General features: G+C 43.2%; 1 protein-coding gene across 2 annotated transcripts in view; it reads left to right on the forward strand.

The window, feature by feature from the left end:
* Positions 1–23,604, forward strand: part of SPIRE1 (spire type actin nucleation factor 1) — a 193,183-nt gene that overhangs the window by 37,013 nt on the left and 132,566 nt on the right. For both annotated transcript variants that reach the window (XM_069731015.1, XM_069731016.1), the window contains exon 2: positions 1,331–1,365. In XM_069731015.1, coding sequence (XP_069587116.1) covers positions 1,331–1,365 — 35 coding nt within the window. The remainder of the gene's footprint in view (positions 1–1,330; positions 1,366–23,604) is intronic.

The raw sequence follows: 23,604 nt of genomic DNA on the forward strand, positions 1-23,604 counted from the left end.
CTCTGTACATTTGACCATTTCAATTATATGAAGTTTGACGGTGCCATATGCTGAAAAACAGCCCCACACCATGATGTTCCCAGCTCCAAACTTCACTGTTGTTAAGGTGTGTTTGATATGATATGTGATATACAGAGCCTTTTTGATTCCAAACATGTTGTGTATTATAGCATCCAAAGAGTTCAATTTTGGTGTGATCAGATCATATTCTACTAGTATTTCACAGCCTCGTCTAAATGTTGTTGAGAAAACTTGAAACACGCATAAACTTGCTTTTTTTTCGGCCATGGACTTCTGGTGAGTGTGCATACAGGCCATGGAGGTTGAGGGCATTACTTATTATTTTCTTTAAAACAATTGTACCTACTGATTCCATGTATTTCTGTAGCTCTACATAGGTCTTGGACAACTCTTCTGATGATTTGTTTCACTCCTCTGTCTGAAATTTTTGCCAGGAACACCTGGCTGTAGCCAGTTTATGGTGAATTAAGCTTTCCACATCCAGATTATGACACCAACGATGCTCACTGGTGCCTTCAGTAGTTTGGAAATTCTTCTGTAAATGCCATCAGTGGGTTTTGCAACAATAAGGTTGTGAAGGTCTTGAGACAGATCACTGGTTTTACATATCATGAGATGTTTCTTGTGTAACACCTTTTTATAGACCGTCACTTGAACCAGCTGATATTATTTTTCACTAAGTGTCAGGATTGCTTTCTAATTACTGATAGATTTCAGCTGCTGTCATGACTTTCCATGGCTTTTTGCACCTTTCTTTCTTCATGTGTTCAGTACTTTTTCCATGTGAGGTTTCTCATTATTACACACAATTTGTGGACATCTATGGTTTGATTTCTTTATCTGTTGTTAATGACATCTGGTGAGAATTTCATGTCAATAGCACCTTTAGAAATATATTTACGTAGAAAATTGTTGACGTGCTCAATACTTATTTTATCTGCCGTATATAACATATAATACTGTTCATGTCATTGACTCAATTACTGCATCTGACTTCAGTGCCGGCAAAATATGCATTGACAGCAGGAAAGCGCATGAGCTGATGAGTTGAAGAGCGTTCCCTAGAATGCCTAATAAGCAATTTCATGATTCTAAGCGTCATTAATGTATTTATTGAGGCACCTGCTGTTCACAGGAGACGTTAAGTATTGCATGCATCCCATACTTCCATATTAAGCGCTTCCACCATCATAATTTCCCAATATTCAGGTAGAAGATAAGATTGTGTTCACTGCTCCTTATGGTGCTTAAAAAAAAGTTTTTTGTTATTTTTTTCATGTTTTTAAATACTTGCCTTCTGTTGTTTCAGATGACTCGGGTGATTCAAGATGTACTGAGACGGAGGTAAGCCTTGTTCTTCATTCTGAATAAGATACAGGACTGGACAGCCCATTCTTAATAGCTCAAGTTTCCATCTTAAAATAAAGACACTGTGGCCCCGATTCTTCATTTTTATGGATAGAGCTCGTACCTGCAATAGAGGATAGCCCATGGGGCAGATCACATCGTTTTGTCTTTTTTGCCTTTTTTTTTTCTATGTGGGGGATGCAAGTCTATGGGTCATCTCTCAGACTACTAGATAGGAGTAGGTGGAGAACGTTTTTCTTTTTTTCTCATCTGAGTAAAATTGATGAAACCTCTGGATATTGCACAATATGAATCCTTTTGTTCTTTCCTGGAAATAGGTTCCCTTTTATTACCTCACTAGAATATAAAGTGAATGGAAGGGAGGACAGATGGCTGTGACCTTGCAACTTTTCACAAACGAGCGCCTGCCCTGAGTAGGGTGACCCATGACAAATTGCCCCTTGATGTAATGTATAGTCAGAAAGTGACCTACTGTTTAAATGCTGAGTTTATTATTATTATTATTATTATTATTATTATTCTTATTTTCTATGTCCCTTTCTGTATCTTCTTTTTTTTTTTTTTTTTAACCCCTTAAGCCCCGAGGGTGGTTTGCACGTTAATGACCGGGCCAATTTTTACAATTCTGACCACTGTCCCTTTATGAGGTTATAACTCTGGAACGCTTCAACGGATCTTGGCGATTCTGACATTGTTTTCTCGTGACATATTGTACTTCATTTTAGTAGTAACATTTATTCGATATAACTTGCGTTTATTTGTGAAAAAAACGGAAATTTGGTGAAAATTTTGAAAATTTCGCAATTTTCCAACTTTAAATTTTTATGCCCTTAAATCACAGAGATATGTCACGCAAAATACTTAATAAGTAACATTTCCCACATGTCTCCTTTACATCAGCACAATTTTGGAACCAAAATTTTTTTTTGTTAGGGAGTTATAAGGGTTCAAAGTTGACCAGCAATTTCTCATTTTTACAACACCATTTTTTTTTAGGGACCACATCTCATTTGATGTCATTTTGAGGGGTCTATATGATAGAAAATACCCAAGTGTGACACCATTCTAAAAACTGCACCCCTCAAGGTGCTCAAAACCACATTCAAGAAGTTTATTAACCCTTCAGGGGTTTCACAGGAATTTTTGGAATGTTTAAATAAAAATGAATATTTAACTTTTTTTCACACAAAATTTATTTCAGCTCCAATTTGTTTTATTTTACCAAGGGTAACAGGATAAAATGGACCCCAAACATTGTTGTACAATCTGTACTGAGTACGCTGATACCCCATATGTGGGGGTAAACCACTGTTTGGGCGCATGGCAGAGCTCGGAAGGGAAGGAGCGCCATTTGACTTTTAAATGCAAAATTGACAGGAATTGAGATGGGACACCATGTTGCGTTTGGAGAGCCACTGATGTGCCTAAACATTGAAACCCCCCACAAGTGACACCATTTTGGAAAGTAGACACCCTAAGGAACTTATCTAGATGTGTGGTGACCACTTTGACCCACCAATTGCTTCACAGAAGTTTATAATGCAGAGCCGTAAAAATAAAAAATCATATTTTTTCACAAAAATGATCTTTTCGCCCCCAATTTTTTATTTTCCCAAGAGTAAGAGAAGAAATTGAACCTCAAAAATTGTTGGCCAATTTGTCCTGAGTACGCTGATACCCCGTATATGGGTGTAAACCATTGTTTGGGCGTATGGCAGAGCTCGGAAGGGAAGGAGCGCCATTTTACTTTTCAATGCAAAATTGACTGGAATTGAGATGGGATGCCATGTTGCGTTTGGAGAGCCCCTGATGTGCCTAAACATTGAAATCCCCACAAGTGACACCATTTTGGAAAGTAGACCCCTTAAGGAACTTATCTAGAGGTGTGGTGAGCACTTTGACCCAACAAGTGCTTCACAGAAGTTTATAATGCAGAGCCGTAAAAATAAAAAATCATATTTTTTCACAAAAATAATCTTTTCGCCACCAATTTTTTATTTTCCCAAGGGTAAGAGAAGAAATTAGACCACAAAAGTTGTTGTGCAATTTGTCCTGAGTGCGACGATACCCCATATGTGGGGGGTAAACCACTGTTTGGGCGCATGGCAGAGCTCGGAAGGAAAGGAGCGCCATTTGACTTTTCAATGCAAAATTGACTGGAATTGAGATGGGACGCCATGTTGCGTTTGGAGAGCCCCTGATGTGCCTAAACATTGGAACCCCTCACAAGTGACACCATTTTGAAAAGTAGACCCCTTAAGGAACTTATCTAGATGTGTGGTGAGCACTTTGACCCAACAAGTGCTTCACAGAAGTTTATAATGCAGAGCCGTAAAAATAAAAAATCTTATTTTTTCACAAAAATGATCTTTTCGCCCCCAATTTTTTATTTTCCCAAGGGTAAGAGAAGAAATTAGACCACAAAAGTTGTTGTGCAATTTGTCCTGAGTGCGACGATACCCCATATGTGGGGGTAAACCACTTTTTGGGTGCATAGCAGAGCTCGGAAGGGAAGGAGCGCCATTTGACTTTTCAATGCAAAATTGACTGGAATTAAGATGGGACGCCATGTTGGTTTGGAGAGCCCCTGATGTGCCTAAACATTAAAAACCCCCACAAGTGACACCATTTTGGAAACTAGACCCTCTAAGGAACTTATCTAGATGTGTTTTGAGAGCTTTGAACCCCCAAGTGTTTCACTACAGTTTATAACGCAGAGCCGTTAAAATAAATTTATTTTTTTTTCGCAAAAATTTTTTAGCCCCCAGTTTTGTATTTTCACAAGGGTAACATAATAAATTGGACCCCAAAAGTTGTTGTCCAATTTGTCCTGAGTACGCTGATACCCCATATGTGGGGGGGAACCACTGTTTGGGCGCATGGCAGAGCTCGGAAGGGAAGGAGCGCCATTTGGAATGCAGACTTAGATGGATTGGTCTGCAGGAGTCACGTTGCATTTGCAGAGCCCCTGATGTACCCAAACAGTACAAACCCCCCACAAGTGACCCCATATTAGAAACTAGACCTCCCATGGAACTTATCTAGATGTGTTGTGAGAACTTTGAACCCCTAAGTGTTTCACTACAGTTTATAACGCAGACCCGTGAAAATAAAAATTCTTTTTTTTTTCACAAAAATGATTTTTTAGCCCCCAGCTTTGTATTTTTACAAGGGTAACAGAATAAATTGGACCCCAAAAGTTGTTGTTCAATTTGTCCTGAGTACGCTGATACCCCATATGTGGGGGGGAACCACTGTTTGGGCTCATGGCAGAGCTCGGAAGGGAAGGAGCGCCATTTGGAATGCAGACTTAGATGGATTGGTCTGCAGGCGTCACGTTGCATTTGCAGAGCCCCTGATGTACCCAAACAATAGAAACCACCCACAAGTGACCCCATATTGGAAACTAGACCTCCCATGGAACTTATCTAGATGTGTTGTGAAAACTTTGAACCCCCAAGTGTTTCACTACAGTTTACAACGCAGAGCCGTGAAAATAAAAATCCTTTTTTTTCCCACAAAAATGATTTTTAGCCCCCCAAATTTTTATTTTCCCAAGGATAACAAGAGAACTTGGACCCAAAAAGTTGTTGTCCAATTTGTCTCGAGTACGCTGATACCCCATATGTTGGGGTAAACCCCTGTTTGGGCGCACGGGAGAGCTCGGAAGTGAAGGAGCACTGTTTTACTTTTTCAATGCAGAATTGGCTGGAATTGAGATCGGACGCCATGTCGCGTTTGGAGAGCCCCTGATGTGCCTGAACAGTGGAAACCCCCCAATTATAAATGAAACCCTAATCCAAACGCACCACTAACCCTAATCCCAACTGTAACCCTAACCACACACCTAACCCAGACACACCCCTAATTCTAATCCCAACCCTAATCCCAACCGTAAATGTAATCCAAACCCTAACCCTAGCCCCAACCCTAGCCCTAACCCTAACCCTAACCCTAACCGGAAAATGGAAATAAATACATTTTTTTTTAATTTTATTATTTTTCCCTAAGGCTAGGTTCACATTGCGTTAGGGAAATCCGTTTAGCACTAGCGGATTGTGCTAACACAATGTCTTTTTAGGTGTCGTGTTTAGTGGTCGCGTTAACGTCCCCGCTCTGGAAGATCGGGGATCGGACCTCGGGCGCGCCGCGGACGCTGCAAGCAGCGTCTGAGGCGCGCCACAAAAGAATGGCACCTTGCTAGCGCGAGCCGAAAATGGCACGCTCTAGCGATGCGCTACACCTGAAAATCACATTGCTGTCAATGGTTGTGCTAACGGACCCGTTGCACGGCGTTAATTGTGACATTTTCGCCGTGCAACGCTGTCCGTTAGCGTTAACCCATTAACGCAATGTGAACCTAGCCTAACTAAGGGGGTGATGAAGGGGGGTTTGATTTACTTTTATAGCGAGTTTTTTAGCGGATTTTTATGATTGGCAGCCGTCACACACTAAAAGACGCTTTTTATAGCAAAAAAGTTTTTGCGTCTCCACATTTTGAGACCTATAATTTTTCCATATTTTGGTCCACAGAGTCATGTGAGGTCTTGTTTTTTGCGGGACGAGTTGACGTTTTTATCGGTTACATTTTCGGACACGTGACAGTTTTTGATCGCTTTTTATTCCGATTTTTTTGTGAGGCAGAATGACCAAAAACCAGCTATTCATGAATTTCTTTTGGGGGAGGCGTTTATACCGTTCCGCGTTTGGTAAAATTGATGAAGCAGTTTTATTCTTCGGGTCAGTACGATTACAGCGATACCTCATTTATATCATTTTTTTTATGTTTTGGCGCTTTTATACGATAAAAGCTATTTTATAGAAAAAATAATTATTTTGGCATCGCTTTATTCTGCGGACTATAACTTTTTTATTTTTTTGGTTATGATGCTATATGGCGGCTCGTTTTTTGCGGGACAAGATGACGTTTTCAGAGGTACCATGGTTATTTATATCCGTCTTTTTGATCGCGTGTTATTCCACTTTTTGTTCAGCGTTATGATAATAAAGCGTTGTTTTTTGGCTCGTTTTTTTTTTTTTTTTTCTTATGGTGTTCACTGAAGGGGTTAACTAGTGGGCCAGTTTTATAGGTCGGGTCGTTACGGACGCGGCGATACTAAATATGTGTACTTTTATTGTTTTTTTGTTTTTTTTTTATGTAAAGAAATGTATTTATGGGAATAATATTTTTTTTTTTCTGCTTTATTTAGGAATTTTTTTTTTATTTTTTTTTTTACAAGTGTGGAAATTTTTTTTTTTACTTTTTCACTTTGTCCCAGGGGGGGACATCACAGATCACCGATCTGACAGTGTGCACAGCACTCTATCAGATCGGTGATCTGACATACAGCCGGGCAGGATTAGAGCTGCAGCTGCAGCCTGATCCTGACCCGGAAGTGCTCCCTGCAGGACCCGGATGCAGCCCGGCGGCCATTTTGGATCCGGGGACTGCAGGGAGAAGACGCTCGGTACACGGTGAGCACATCACCGTGTACCGATCGTCTCAGGGAAGCCCGCAGGGAGCCCCCTCCCTGCGCGATGCTTCCCTGCACCGCCGGCACACCGCGATCATCTTTGATCGCGGTGTGCCGGGGGTTAATGTGCCGGGAGCGGTCCGTGACCGCTCCTGGCACATAGTGCCGGATGTCAGCTGCGATAGGCAGCTGACACCCGGCCGCGATCGGCCGCGCTCCCCCCGTGAGCGCGGCCGATCGCATATGACGTACTATCCCGTCCATGGGAATTAAGTCCCAGGTCACCTGGACGGGATAGTACGTCATATGGGATTAAGGGGTTATAGCACTTTTTATTGTAAAATTACAAAAAAAAGTGATAGATCTCATAATACATGCTCAGGCAATTGACCAAAAAATGGTTATTGCAACAAAAAAAAAAGCAGATACACTCAAAGCAAAGTCATAAGCGGTGAGAGGCATGAAAGCGGATGTAAGGTATGAAGCAATAATCTGTTATGGTATAGTAGGTGTATAGTAGGACTGCTGGGTCAGGGGGGCTGGTGCGGTGGGGAATTCTATAATGGGAAAATTGAAATAAATTCTAAAAAAATGTGTTAGTGTCCGTCTAGTTTTAATTAAGAATATAAATCTAAAACCGATAACCCTAAAGTGTGGGGCCCTCTGAAATAACATATAGGTAAAGCTCCAAGGTGTGCACGCTCAGGGAGGGAACCTGCACTGTGAAGCCTGCACATAGGGCTCGTTATCTGCCGCTATGTACACGAGAAGAATGGCACGCCGGGCAGCTGCTGCCAGGGATAAGGTGTGTCATTGGGAAAACATTACTTCTATGGGATTCCAGGTTCCTCATCCTCGTGAGAAACTTATTTCATGGAATGAGAACTGCTGGCTTCTATTACTTAGTGGTGTGGTTTTTGTTAAGATCCAAATTCTGTTATGAAACCATATTGACGGGTTATATAAAGATATGTTGTGATCAAATGCTGCTTTTTTCCCCACATACGGGAACAATGAAGCTATTGACTTCTCTATATAAGATAATAAACCCTCCGGTTATGTAGATAGAAGTGCAGCTTTCTACCAGTGCCTGGAGACCACCATGTCTTCCAGGTCAGGATATTCTTTACAGATGCATCATTTTTCTAAGCTTCTGTAATAAACCGTATGCCTGTCTCATGGCTGTCTAATCATTGTGGGGGCGATCCAATGCCTCCCAACCGTTTCATGGGATTCTCCCACGTGAATCTCTTCCTTTCAAAGACATCAATATCTTTGCATGGCCAGTCCGCTCCTCCATGACTGATACATCTAAGTTGGAATTGCTATTTAAATGAAGCTGTGTATCTGACTCCTCGGTCACTCCAGCTCTATTCCCCACACAGCACCACCACACCTTGCTTGACTGATTAGCCTCTATGCTGTGTGAGTTCAGACAGCAGAGCTGTCAGTCAAGCATGTGGAGGGGATAATGGCCAAGAAATAGAGCTGGAGTGACAGAGGCTTCAGATTCAACAGTGATTGGAGTGACGGACTGACCATGTAAAGATGTCGCTGGACTTGTCTATGAAAGAGCTGCATGCGCATATAAATAGTTTGGGAGTGCAATCCTGCTGACATATTCCGTTTACAGTGTATTTACTAGTTCTGTACCCCAGTAGTAAAGTAACAAAAATGTGAACATACTTAGTTTCAAAGTATAGTAAACTATACATGTGCCTATTTTTTTTGTCTCTTAAATCAAATGTGATCATGAGACATTATTACGTCTTAGCCTGATTCCAGTTGATGTCTAACTAGTATTAGCTAGCTTTTCCCACAAGTCATGGAAGAGTGATCAAATGAGAATTAATCTGTAAATCAGTGTCTAGGCTCCACTAGTTCCTGTGTTATACTGATGGGATCGGAGCTAATCCATACGTGGAGATTTACGATCTGCTTCTTGTGGAGTTTGGGATCAGTTTCTGAGACATGTAAGGCTGGTTTCACATTTGCGTTTAAAAACGCAGCGTTTTAAACGCAAACGCATTTGGTGAAAAAACGCGTTTAAATGCTGCGTTTTTTAGGCGCATGCGTTTTTGCATGTTTTAACACAAACGCGGCGTTTTGACGCGTTTACATGCGTTTTTTCCTGCATTTGCTTTTTTGAAACGCATGATGAGAAGTGTGTGACAGCTGGCAATCATCAAAATCAACTAGAAAACCCACTATAAACAGAAATACCTAGGGTTAGGGTTAGGATCCCTAGTAACCCTAGGGATCCTAACCCTAACACAAACCCTAACACAAACCCTAACACAAACCCTAACACAAACCCTAACACAAACCCTAACACAAACCCTAACACAAACCCTAACACAAACCCTAACACAAACCCTAACACAAACCCTAACACAAACCCTAACACAAACCCTAACACAAACCCTAACACAAACCCTAACACAAACCCTAACACAAACCCTAACACAAACCCTAACACAAACCCTAACACAAACCCTAACACAAACCCTAACACAAACCCTAACACAAACCCTAACACAAACCCTAACACAAACCCTAACACAAACCCTAACACAAACCCTAACACAAACCCTAACACAAACCCTAACACAAACCCTAACACAAACCCTAACACAAACCCTAACACAAACCCTAACACAAACCCTAACGGTTAGGGTTGGGGGGTGGCTTATCAGTGTGTATTCTTGTGTTTTTCTATAAAAACGCATGTGCTTAAAAACGCATGCGTTTACATAGACATCAATACATTTTTTTTGCGGCAAAAAAACGCAGCTAGAAATTACTACATGTTGCATTTCTGCAACACAACGCATGCATCGTAAAAATGCGTCAAAACGCATGCAAAAAAAGCATACGTTTTTAATGTTAAGTATAGGGAAAAAAACGCATGCTTTTTTTTGCGCAAAAAAAAACAAAAAACCGGAAATGTGAAACCAGCCTAAGACAGTTTGTATTGTTGCTCTCTGATCACATTTTGGAAAGCATTTATCTAAACTCGGAAGAATTGTCATTGTGTCAGCTACTCCAGAAATGACAACTGATGGTCTAGAAGAGGGTTTCCCAAACTGAGTCTTTACAACAGATCATGTTTTCAAGATCTCCTTAGTATGGCACAGGTGAGAGAACCTGTAACAATGTCTGATGCCTTGATGATAATTCCATCACCTGTGTAACACTAAGGAAATCCTCTTGAGAGGGGTCACGGAAATGGCCGTAGGAGAAATCTTCTGTGTTTTAGTTAATGGAACATAAAGGACAGATGTTAATGCGGCCGATTTGTGGACTTGTCTGTTTGAGCAGCGCTCCAATGCAGCCTCTGTAAAAGCCTTGAGATGCTTTCACATTGTGTCCCCATCGGGCATACTTCCGAAATCCCAATCAAAACAAGGTCTGGACGCATGCACCGATGGGGCCAGTAGACTGTAATGGTGACGGCATAGCGAACGTATTATCTGACATGCATTATTTTCGGGAGTGTACACCTACAGGAGGCGTACATTCCCGTAAAAAGTGCATGGCAGAGCTCAAGTTCGCTCTGTCATCACCATTGCAGTCTATTGGCCTCGTTGGCTCATGCGTCCGGAATCCATTTTGTGGGGGATTTTGTACGTATGCCCCTACGGGGACACAGAACTCAATGTGAATGCACCCTTAGGTGAGAGCCAGCCCTAGTACATGGAGGCACTCAGGATTATAGGCACACGTGTAGTGCTGGTGGATCTTTTTGGTTGTGAAAACTGCATTGTGATTGCAGAAAAGCCTTTCTTTTCTTGAAAACCATTTTGATAAATAATAATAATCTTTATTTTTATATAGCGCTAACATATTCCGCAGCGCTTTACAGTTTGCACACATTATCATCGCTGTCCCCGTTGGGGCTCACAATCTAAATTCCCTATCAGTATGTCTTTGGAATGTGGGAGGAAACTGGAGTGCCCAGAGGAAACCCCCGCAAACACGGAAAGAACATACAAACTCTTTGCAGATGTTGTCCTTGGTGGGGTTTGAACCCAGGACTCCAGCGCTGCAAGGCTGCTGTGCTAACCACTGAGCCACCGTATAATGCTAACCACTGAGCCATCGTGCTGCCCATAAATGAGGCCAAATGTCCATCTCCCTAAAGTCACACAGTTGTAAAATCCCCAGTGATTCATGTTTGAAATGAGTATTTTTTTTCAGTGAAAATAAAGTACAAAAGCTTAACCCCTTAGTAACCAGGTCAAATATTTTCAATCTGAGAGTTTTCTTTTTATGTGGCAATAACTCTGGAATGTTTCAACAGATCCCACTGGTTTTGAGATTATTTATTTTTCATGACACGTTATATCTTACGATAATGGTAAATTTAGGTCGGTGTGTTTTTGTTTTGTTGTTTTTTTGTTTTTTTTATAAAAATATCAGAAATTTGTCAAACTTCAAAAAAATTGGCAATTTCCAGATGGTGACACCACACAAAAAAGTTGATATATATAACATTTCCCTCCTGCCTGCTTCACACCAGCACCATGGGTAAAATGTTCTTTGATTTTGTTAGGATGTTAGAATTACCGTAATTTAAAATTGTAGCAGTAATTTTTTGGTTTTTTTTTTCAAGGAAATGTGCAAAACTTATTTATTTTTTTAGGGACATATTCATTTGTTTTTTTTTTTAAATTACTTTCAGGTAGTTTATTAACCCCTCAGGTGCTTTCAGAAATTAAAGAAGTTGTTCACTACTTGGGCAACTTCTTCTCATACCCACACTTGGCCCGATTAAAATAAAAAAGCCTTTACTCCCCTCCCGTGCTGGCGGTGTTCCCACGATCCCCGCACTCGCTCTCCCCGGGGCTCCCGTGCTGTCCCTGCCTCTTGTCGGATTGAACATGATGGGAAAGTCAGAGATCAGCTGTGGCCCGGACTTCCTCTTCATGCTTGATTTGTCTGAAGGCGGGGACAGTTACGCCAGTGCTGATTGGGCGTCAGGGTCACATGTCACAACAACCGCACTATACCACCGGGACGTGAGTTTAGTTTGTTTTTTCTTGTTTTATCGGGGCCAAACGGACAACCCTTTTGATGTAAAATGACATGACGGGAAGGAAAAATGTTATGTTTGCCACCTACGGTAAATGTTGCTAATTTCTGCACACACCTCTATAGCCATTAGATCTTAAAGCCGTTATTTAGCTGTGAATTGCCATGGCAACCATCAGGACCATATATTCGTAATTTAAGGGTGCCGATGGGGTAAAAGAGGAAGCCCTCTCAATCTGTTAACCATCTAGATGCCGTAGTCACTATTAACAGCAGTGTCTAAAGGTACCGTCACACTGAGCGACGCTGCAGCGATATAGACAACGAGCCGATCGCTGCAGTGTTGCTGTTTAGGTCGCTAGGAGACGTCAAACACGGCAACACCAGAACGATGCAGGAGCGATCCAGTGACGTACTTACCGTTCTCGCTGGTTGTAAGCTCCATGAAAAACCATTGCAGGCATCGTTGTTTTTGCTGTCAAACATGACGAATCACACCGACCTGACGACCAAATAAAGTTCTGGACTTTCAGCTCTGTCCAGCGATGTCACAGCAGGATCCAGATCGCTGCTGCGTGTCAAACACAACGAGATCGCTATCCAGGACGCTGCAACGTCACGGATCGCTGTCGTTCTCGTTGTAAAGTTGCTCAGTGTGAAGGTACCTTAAGGAGATAAAAAGCCATGGTTCTTGTTGACATAGATTGTGACTGCAGCAGGGTGTCAGCTATAATGTACAACTGACCGCTGCTGCATTTTTACCCGTCAGGGGATGCAATTCACTTATTTTGGGTCATATTTAAGTCGTATTGGTGTTCATTTTCTTGAGATATTGGTAGTTTTAGATCGTTGCGCTGGAGACCAACCGCCGCCGTTGTCTGATTTGTAAGCAGCTGGCCGGGACCTTCCTGAAAGGACCAATGGCCTTAGGTGCAGAAACTGATCATGTGACCCTCGATCTCCACTGAGAGATCTTACTCTGGGCATGCTCAGAACGAGAAAAGCAGGACTTAGTCCCAGAAGCATCTGCTCGCCTCTGCCCAGCACTGACTCCTGCAGAAGCAGGAAAAGCAGCAGGAACTCTTTGTACAGAGCCAGACTGAGCGAGATGCTGGGACCGACGCCTCCTCTGAGCAGGCTCCACTGCGGCAGGAGAAGAATGGGAGACCGCAGCGGAGATGGCCCGAGATTCCCCCTGTGCAGAGACGGGAACTTGACCCTTAACACCTTGTTGGAGACTTTGCATTGGTGCCCACCAGCTTTAGGTATCTATACTGGGTACCACTACAATATATTGACACACACTCAGCAGAAATCGGTTATACATTGAGCAGCCCAGTGCAAGTAAACCAGAAGCAGCAGTCGTAAAGTAAAATGGTCTCCGCTACTTCTGCAGATTGAGGTTGGCTGTGCTGTGACGTATAGGAGTGTTCATGTGTAGGTCTAATTTTTTGTGACACATTGAACTGCCGTTCAACCCCCTGGCTGTCAGTAACATTGTCCTGCGGGAAGTGATGAGCAAAGATCAGTGCAAGTGAATGTAGAGCGCCAGCCATGCCACAGTGCTAATGATAACCAGGGATTGCTGTGATTTTTCCTGTCCGCAAGGCGCCTTAGAGCAGTTCCTATGGGACACTGATAGCGTTACTGAGACTTTCCTCAGCAGTCACATACTGCGCAGTGTCTGGATTAGACCGATATCATTCCAGATGCTTCCAGCTTGTGCTACCGATGCATATATTCCGGTGTACACCCGCACACATCCCTGGAGAATGCAGTACAGGATGGTCGCCTAGCTGCTTGGGATTAATATATTGGTGGTTCTACTTGATTAGAAGCACGATCAGTGGCTGGGGCTGCGTAGTGTCTCTGGGCTTCTAGCTCAACTAGATGAAAGTGAATAAATAACAAAAAGGAATAAAATGAGGCGAGTAATGAGGTAAAAGTGCAGTACATATCTGGTGTGCACACATAGGAAGACAGGAGTAACAGCAATGTACTGGTTTATGTTAGGAAATGACATGGCAGCTCCGTATTGGTTTGTTTACGGCAGACTGTTTTGTCTAAGTGCACATCTGACAGAGGCGGCCGGTGGTGAGGAAAACTGGGACTGAGGGGGGTAAGTACAGTGTAGGAGACAGCTATAATATAATGATGGCTATAGCCTGTGCCGAGCATGATCTGTCAATTCATGGAGAGGAGGAACGCAGAAATTCCTGTGCTTCCAAAGGCATATTGCACCGTATGGATTAGTACTTTGGCCTAAAATGTCTATAAACAGAGAGATGTGTGTGATTATATGTTTTTGTGATACATACTTTTATATGAAGGAAGGCTTCCACATTTTGATATATGGAAGTGGTGCTAAAGATTGGAGCTGGCTAACTTCATCTCTTCGTGCGCACTTCCCTCAGCGTCCTAGCACGCCACCAGCGCTCCAGGCACCGTGTACAGGGTGGGCACACCGCATGCCCCGGCAGCCTAATATGCACGGTCTCCTTAACTGCCTTTGGAATTAGCCACTGCGGATTACCAGTCATTCAGCTGAACATAACATCCAGATCCCATGCTCCAGATAAACTTGCTCTGAGGAAGGCCCTTATGGGACCGAAAACGTTCAGCAAGAATTGTGCTGCAATTTGATCTGTTTGTCTGGATGTAAAATAAATGACTTTGTTTTCTACAAACATCATTGAGTGGCAAGCTTTTTTGATATATGGAACTTCACAAGACATAATTGTATTGTACTACTATTGTAGAAGTGTAGAAACAGCTGAGTGAATGGACATCAAAGTTTTTTTTCTTTCTATTCATTCCAATGGGAATGACCAGACAGGATAAGACGTTTCTTTACAGCAGTGAGAAGATCACCAGGATTAGTATACTTTTTAGTTCATGAATAATTTACATACCATTAATTCTATCGGGGGTAACCTTTATTTAAAGATTGTCCATGCCTCTTATATTGTTAAATGGGACCTTTAAGATCTGATAATTAAAAACAAAAAACATACCCACCTAATACACCCTGCGTGACCCATGCCAGCGACAGTCAAGATCAATTACCACTGACCGGCTGCTGAAGTCATGCACTGCTGTCCTGCCCTTTTTCTTCTCATTTGACCACTGAATGTCATCCCGGGTGGAAACAATGTGCGGTTGATTGCAGAGGGTTTCTTTTAAGTTGCAGTTGACCATGGGCACGTTTTTAAAATAAAAATGTCTTGGGCAGCCCCTTTTAACGCTTTTTAAATACATTGTTTTTTCAGTTTTGGTTGATGGAATAAAGGATTTTCATTACTAAATTGGGAAACTTGGTCTCCTTTTACCTCCACCCTTTCTCCGCTCTGCTTTACTCAGGTCAGATCCTGCAATGTGAACGTTACTTTTGAGGTGGAGTAACACTTAAAATTCGCACGAGTTAATTCTTTGCTTACATTGATGTTTCCGCTCTGATAATTGGTTTACTTTCCAGTCTAACCTATCCATTCCCATACTGTATACCGTACCATTGTGACCTTGCAGAATTGCCGGAGAAAAGTACACAATGAAGAGACATCTTTTCCTATTTCTGCCCAGTACAAGGCGTGTGGCTTCTCTTGAACAATGCATTTAGAATGTTTGCTTTCAGAAGAAAAGTTTTGTGAAATGGTGATAAAACAAAACAAAATTTAGAAAAATATTTTTTTTGCCAAGTTATTGCTCTAAGTAAAATTAAAGCGCTTTAAGGCTATGTGCACACGGTGCAGATTATTTGCGTTTTTTTTAGCGTTTTTGCGCTATAAAAATGCTAGAAAACCGCAAATCTGCATACATTAAGCATCCCATCATTTATAATGGAATCTGCAATTTCTGTGCACATGATGTGCGTTTTTCCGCATGAAAAACGCATTGCGGAAAAATAATGAACCTGTTCATTAATTCTGCGTTTTTGTCGCGGATTTCCCACTGTCTAATGCATTGGGAAATGTCCGGGAAAAACCATGCAAAAAAGGCGTCAAAATCGCGCAAAAAAACACGCAAAAAAAAACCGCATGCGGATTTAAATCTGGCAGAAATGTCCGGATTTCCACAGGAATTTTCTGCATGAATTCCTGAACGTGTGCACATAGCCTTAAATGGGGTTATTATTGTACAAATGATCTTTGGATCAAGCAAAGCACCCAAATAATTTTTTGATATGCAGTGAGGGAACAGTCAGTAAGATTTCACCTGGTTAACAAAAAATGTGGAAACAGAAGTGAAGAGACAAGTAATTGTTAATATAGAAAACCATATGTTAGGGGTCGAGTTCCCGCCTCTGCACAAGGGGAATCTCGAGCCATCTCCTCTGTGGTCTCCCATTCTTCTCTAGTCTCAGTGGAGCCTGCTCAGCGGAGACGTCGGTCCCAGCGTCTGGCTCAGCCTGATACTGTGCAGATGGTTTCTGCTTTTTCCCTTCTGAGCATGCCCAAGGTAAGACCTCTCATTGGAGGTCAGGGGTCACATGCTCAGGTACTGCTGCAGCTCCCATTGGTCCTCTAGGAAGGTCCTGAAGTTGCTCTGGTATTGTAGCAGCTTCGATTGGTCCTCAAGGAAGGTCCTGAAGCTGCTGCAGCTATAAAAGGTTTGCATGGCTTCACGGCCATGCGCTAGTATCACTTCATGTTATCAGCTTGCTATTTGTGGTCGCGCCTGTATGTGGATAGGGTTTGGCTGAAATAAGCCCCTAGAATACCAGCACCTCCGGTGAGGAGTTAGTATGTATGTATGTATTCAGGGCCCCGGCCCCTTGCTTTAATAAACTCTTGGGTTGCTTTGGCTTTATGTTTTGGGTCATTGTCCATCTGTAGTATGAAACGACGACCAATCAGTTTGGCTGCATTTGGCTGGATCTGAGCACACAGTATGTCTCTGAATACCTCAGTCATTCGGCTGCTTCTGTCCTGTGTCACATCATCAATAAACACTAGTGACCCAGTGCCACTGGCAGCCATGTATGCCCAAGCCATCACACTGCCTCCGCCGTGTTTTACAGATGGTGGTATGCTTTGGATCATGAGCTGTACCACGTCTTCACCATACTTTTCTCTTTCCATCACTCTGGTAGAGGTTGATCTTGGTTCCATCTGTCCAAAGAATGTTCTTCCAGAACTGTGCTGGCTTTTTTAGATGTTTTTTTAGCAAAGTCCAGTCTAGCCTTTTTATTCTTGATGCTTATGAGTGGCTTGCACCGTACAGTGAACCCTCTGTATTTACTTTCATGCAGTCTTCTCTTTATGGTAGATTTGGATATTGATACGCCGACCTCCTGGAGAGTGTTGGTCACTTGGTTGGCTACTGTGAGGGGTTTCTCTTCACCATGGAGATTATTCTGCGATCATCCACCACTGTTGTCTTCTGTGGGCGCCCAGGTCTTTTTGCATTGATGAGTTCACCAGTGCTTTCTTTCTTTCTCAGAATGTACGAAACTGTAGATTTTGCCACTCCTAATATTGTAGCAATTTCTCGGATGGGTTTTTTCTGTTTTCGCAGCTTAAGGATGGCTTGTTTCACCTGCATGGAGAGCTCCTTTGACCGCATGTTTACTTCACAGCAAAACCTTCCAAATGCAAGCACCACACCTCAAATCAACTCCAGGCCTTTTATCTGCTTAATTGAGAATGACATAACGAAGGGATTGCCCACACCTGTCCATGAAATAGCCTTGGAGTCAATTGTCCAATTACTTTTGGTCCCTTTAACCCCTTTCTGACCTCGGACGGGATAGTACGTCCGAGGTCAGAAGCCCCGCTTTGATGCAGGGCTCCGCGGTGAGCCCGCATCAAAGCCGGGACATGTCAGCTGTTTTGAGCAGCTGACATGTGCCCGTTATAGGCGCGGGCAGAATCGCGATCTGCCCGCACCTATTAACTAGTTAAATGCCGCTGTCAAACGCAGACAGCGGCATTTAACTACATATATATTAGTGTATGTATGTGTATACATTAAAATACTGTTAGGTTTGCATGTGAAGGGGATCCAGCCTGGAGAATCATTGCTCAGGACCTGTGCCTTGACCGTTCATCTGAGGAGCAGCATCATGAACAAGCAGAATGTATCTTCTCACTCAGTCTGACTGGTTTACCACAAGACAGAATAGACTTTTATTTTATCTTCCTGGTTTATGTTTCATTGTAAACCTGTCAGTCTGAGTGAGCGGATCTGTACTGCTTGTTCCTGATGCTTTTTTCCAGCATGACAGTCAAGGCACGTCTCCTGCATAATTTCTTCAGGCTGCAACCCGTCTAGGTGCATGTCTACGACAGGTTGCAGCCTGAAATGGGTGACTGTGACCATTGTGGATTACTACATTATGAACATCAGGAACAAGGATTATGCACAGTTTATAGTAGAATGAACACATATAAGGCTTCTTTCACACTAGCGTCGGAATCTCCCCGTCGCAATGCGTCGGGGAGAGATTCCGATGCTAGCGTTTGCTGCATTGCACAATGGGTGCAGCGGATGCATTTTTCCGGCGCATCTGCTGCCCCATTGTAAGGTGCGGGGAGGTGGGGGCGGAGTTCCGGCCGCGCATGCGTGGTCGGAAAAAGTGGTCCGTCGGGAGAAAAAAATGTTACATGTAGGGTTTTTTTCTCCCGACGGTCCGCCAAAGCACGAAGTGTGGCAATCCGTCGCAAATGCGTCGTCAATAGAAGTCTATGGGGAAAAAACGCATCCTGCAAGCACTTTTGCAGGATGCGTTTTTTCTGCAAAACGACGCATTGTGACGGATTAAAAAAAACGCTAGTGTGAAAGTAGCCTAACATAAACAGATACGGTATGTATTGGATTCCAAGTTTTTAGATGGGAAATGAGCATTGAATATGTACATGTAAACGCGTAATAATCACTTATTGCATATAATGCACACTGGTGCACAATAAGCAGGTGTCATCCACGTGTCCTAGTCTAACACTGCACAAGTGTAGGATACCAGGCAATCATGTCTGGGTCCTGACAAGTACACGGGCACACTGCTTCATCAGTACTGCTCCTGAAAAGGGATGGAGAGGTGCTGGACAACTCCTTTAAAGGGTAAAGGTAACACCTCATATACGGTATCTTGCTCATGCCCAATCTAAATAGATGTATATTGAATTCCCTGTACTTGTTATAGAGGAATAATCACACATCCAATAAACTCTGCACATATTTGCACAAGTGATTCAGTGTACATATTTTTATATGGAACATGTGTTCATTCCACTCAGGGTGGACACCAACAGAGGGCTCCTGGGCTAGAACTGTACATGCGCACCCTCTTATCCCATATGTCAGCATAGAGCACCTAATCATTTCTCTTACAATCCATCAATAATTGTGAGCTATGAAGCTTATTAACTCATGCCCTTCTAAATCTTATTGCTTTGGGAGCTGTGCATAAAGAAATAATAAATAAATCTTTATTTTTATATAGCACTAACATATTCCGCAGCGCTTTACAGTTTGCACACGTTTTCATCGCTGTCCCCAATGGGGCTCACAATCTAAATTCCCTATCAGTATGTCTTTGGAATGTGGGAGGAAACCGGAGTACCCGGAGGAAACCCACGCAAACACGTAGAGAACATACAAACTCTTTGCAGATGTTGTCCTGGGTGGGATTAGAACCCATGACTCCAGCGCTGCAAGGCTGCTGTGCTAACCACTGCGCCACCGTGCTGCCCTGCTACATATTCCATGCTCATTCATTGTCACTCAAGACTTGGGAGTCCATGATGTTGCTTATATTGGATACGATCAGAGAAAGCTTTGGCCCGCAGCGCCCAATGTCCCTCTTAGCCACTCAACCCTATTCCTCCAAAACCAGCTTCTCCATCATGGCAGAGGATCAGCTCTCCACCCTCCAGTCAAGATCACACCTCACCACTTGCACGCTTGACCCACTCCCGTCCCACCTCATCCCTAATCTTGCCGCGGTCTTCATCCCAACCCTAACGCGCCTCTTCAACCTCACACTCACAACAGGTATCTTCCCCTCATCCTTCAAAAATGCCAAGATCACACCCATCCTCAAAAAGCCCTCCATCGACCCATCCTCTGTGTGTTGTGGATTCTGTTTTTGGGCTCCCTCTGGTGGTTACAGATGGTACTGGGTGACTTGTGTTCTCTGCGGTCTCTGGTGTCCACCTGTTCTATCAGGATATGGGAGTTTCCTATTTAACCTGGCTTTATTGTCATTTCCTCGCCGGCTATCAATGTAATCAGTGTGTCTTGTTACCTCTGCTTCCCGCTTCTGTATGCTTCAGGACAAGCTAAGTTTTTGATTTTCCTGTTCCACGTTTTGCTTAATTTTTGTCTTAGTCCAGCTTGCAGATATGTGATTCCTTTTTGCTGGTTGCTCTAGTGGGCTGATATTACTCCTCATGTTCCATGAGTTGGAACATGAGTTCAAGTAATTTCAGGATGGTTTTTTGTAGGGTTTTTCGCTGACCGCGCAGTTCACTTTTGTATCCTCTGCTATCTAGCTTTAGTGGGCCTCATTTTGCTGAATCTGTTTTCATAACTACGTATGTGCTTTCCTCATTTCACCGTCATTACATGTGGGGGGCTGCTATTTCTGTGGGGTGTTTCTCTGGAGGCAAGAGAGGTCTGTGTTTCTTCTAATAGGGAAAGTTAGTTCTTCGGCTGGCGCGAGACGTCTAGGAATCATCGTAGGCACGTTCCCCGGCTACAGCTAGTTGTGTGTTGAGGTTCAGGATCGCGGTCAGCTCAGTTTCCATCACCCTAGAGCTTGTTTTGTTTTTTGTGCTTGTCCTTTTGTGATCCCCTGCCATTGGGATCATGACACTGTGTCTAGCTATTGCCAAATATCTCTTCTCCCTTATGCCTCAAAACTACTGGAACAGCATGTCCATCTTGAACTGTCCTCCCACCTCTCCTCCTGCTCCCTCTTTGACCAGTTACAATCTGGCTTCCGACCCCATCAATCAACTGAAACTGCCGTAACTAAAGTCACCAATGACCTACTAATTGCCAAGAGTAAGCAACACTACTCTGTCCTCCTTCTCCTGGACCTGTCTTCTGCCTTTGACACTGTGGACCACTCCCTTCTGCTACAGATCCTCTCATCTCTTGGCATCACAAACTTGGCTCTATCCTGGATATCGTCATATCTGACAGACCGAACATTCAGTGTCTCCCTCCCCCACACCACCTCCTCACTCAGCCCCTTGTCCGTCGGTGTTCCTCAAAGCTCTGTTCTAGGACCCCTACTCCTCTCCATCTACACCTTCGGCCTAGGACAGCTCATAGAATCCCACGGTATGCAGTATCATCTCTACGCCGATGACACGCAGATCTACCTATCCGGACCTGACCTCACCTCCTTACTTACCAAAATCCCACACTGTCTGTCTGCTATCTCGGCCTTCTTTTCTGCTCGTTTTCTAAAACTGAACATGGACAAAACAGAATTCATCATCTTTCCCTCATCTCACTCTACCCCTCCACCAGTCTTCTCTATCAATGTCAATGGCTGCCCACTTTCCCCAGTCCCATACACCCGGTGTCTCGGGGTGATCCTCGACTCTGCCCTCTTTCAAGTCACAATATCCAAGCCCTTGCCTCCTCTTGCCGTCTCAAACTCAAACATATCTCCCGAATCCATGCATTCCTTGACCGCGACACCACAAAAACACTAGTGCATACCCTTATCATTTCCCGCCTTGACTACTGCAACCTCCTACTCTCTGGCCTCCCCTCTAGCACTCTGGCACCACTCCAATCCACCCTACACTCTGCTGCCCAACTAATCTACCTGTCTCCCTGCTATTCCCCAGCCTCTCCCCTATGCCAAGCCTTTCACTGGCTTCCTATAACACAGAGACTCCAGTTCAAAACCCTTACAGTGACATACAAAGCCATCCACAACCTGTCTCCTCCATACATCTGTGACATGGTCTCCCGGTACTTGCCTACACACAGCTTTCGATCCTCTCAAGACCTCCTTCTCTACTCCCCTCTTATCTCTTCTTCCCACAACCGCATCCAAGACTTCTCCCGTGCTTCCCCCATACTCTGAAACTCTGTACCACAACACATCAGACTCTCGCCTACCATAGAAACCTTCAGAAAGAACCTGAAGACCCACCTCTTCGGACAAGCCTACAGTCTGCAGTAATCCTCAACCTACTGAACCGCCGCACAACCAACTCTACCCTCTCCTAGTGTATCCTCACTCATCCCCTGCAGACTGTGAGCCCTCGCGGAAAGGGTCGTCCCTCCTTATGTACCGGTGTGCCTTGTTTTTTGCTCTTGTTTAGTTGTATTTGTCTATATTTGCCCCCTTTTCAAATGTAAAGAGCCATGGAATAAATGGCGCTATAAAATTAATAATAATAATAATAATATTGAATATGTGTGCATTCCTCTTTATTCTGAACAGTACTCATGTTCATCTCCAACAAACAAGCATAGGAATCTCATTGGTCCTCTCTTTTTTTTTTTTCACAAATAATAATGTTCATCGTATTTTTTTGCCATTTTTTTTGTTCATTTTTTTATGATGTCAACCATCCTTAGAACAAAGTAATTCCATTGTTGTGTTTTTATTTTACCTACTTATATTTCTGTGCAAAGGACTGTAATGCTGAGCTTTCCATCAGTAGCATGTGTACAGGCAGGATTGTCCTTTATGTAATGCTTTTCATGACTGGTTCATGACTTTTGGCACCCCAGCCAATCGCTTTCCATGTATGCCATCATTATTTTCAGAGTAGTGGCTACCTGTTGGATCATACCTGGTGGTGGTTACGGTCACAGGCGTAGACACTACTGACACACTAGTGATTGACATACTTGAAGGCAGTTATTGGATTTGGGAGTCTTATTTTCTCAACCTCTTCTAGTAGTGGAAGGTTTTACCATTGTCTTTCTGGATCACTTTTAGGCTCAAGTACAGTTTCCCATGTGGATAAGTACGTGACCTTGATAGACAAGATCTTTTAGAGAAATGATACATTTCATCTGATGTCGCATCACACAGACGGAGCATTATGTTGAGTTTACTCTGTATTTCTGCATTGGTTTAGAGCTACCATATAACAGTGCAGTAGCTTGTTGGGAAGAAAGTAGTGTACGGTTTCTCTTTGCTAATAGCCGGTAATCAAGTCACAGGAATCAGCTCTTGGCATGAGAAAAGTCCTGATAACGACTAATGGATTGAATAAATCTCTGCTGCAATGTAACATCTTGCTGCTCACCAAACGGGTCTCGAATTGCACTGAACTTTCATCCAAGGGGAGACATCTCCATTTACCTTTTCATTGTAGTCCATTATAACGCGATATGTTGCTTGTTCATATAATAAGCCTTCTGTATTATAGCAGTTCTGTTGAGCTATGGTTGGTATTCATCTCAGGCCCTGTTCACAACATGTTTTGTGTCTACAACGTAAATATGTGTTTTGTGGACTCCTGATATATAATATATGGCCTGCGAAGGTGGGCAGCATACAGAGGTGTAACTTGAAGCTCATGGGCCCAACGTAAAATCTCCAGTAGAGCACCCCAAACTATCATGGGTCTATAATGGTACTGGTCTTCAAATATTTTGTGCCCCTTAGACTCCAGGTGCGACTAAGACCCCTGCACCTATTTTAGTTAGGCCCTGTTGCCACATATCCTACTATATACATCACCTGGGCAGTCATTCTTCCCCATCCTAGTATGGACTGTGTTGA

Source organism: Ranitomeya imitator, chromosome 6 (assembly GCF_032444005.1).
Source record: "Ranitomeya imitator isolate aRanImi1 chromosome 6, aRanImi1.pri, whole genome shotgun sequence".
Taxonomy (NCBI): domain Eukaryota; kingdom Metazoa; phylum Chordata; class Amphibia; order Anura; family Dendrobatidae; genus Ranitomeya; species Ranitomeya imitator.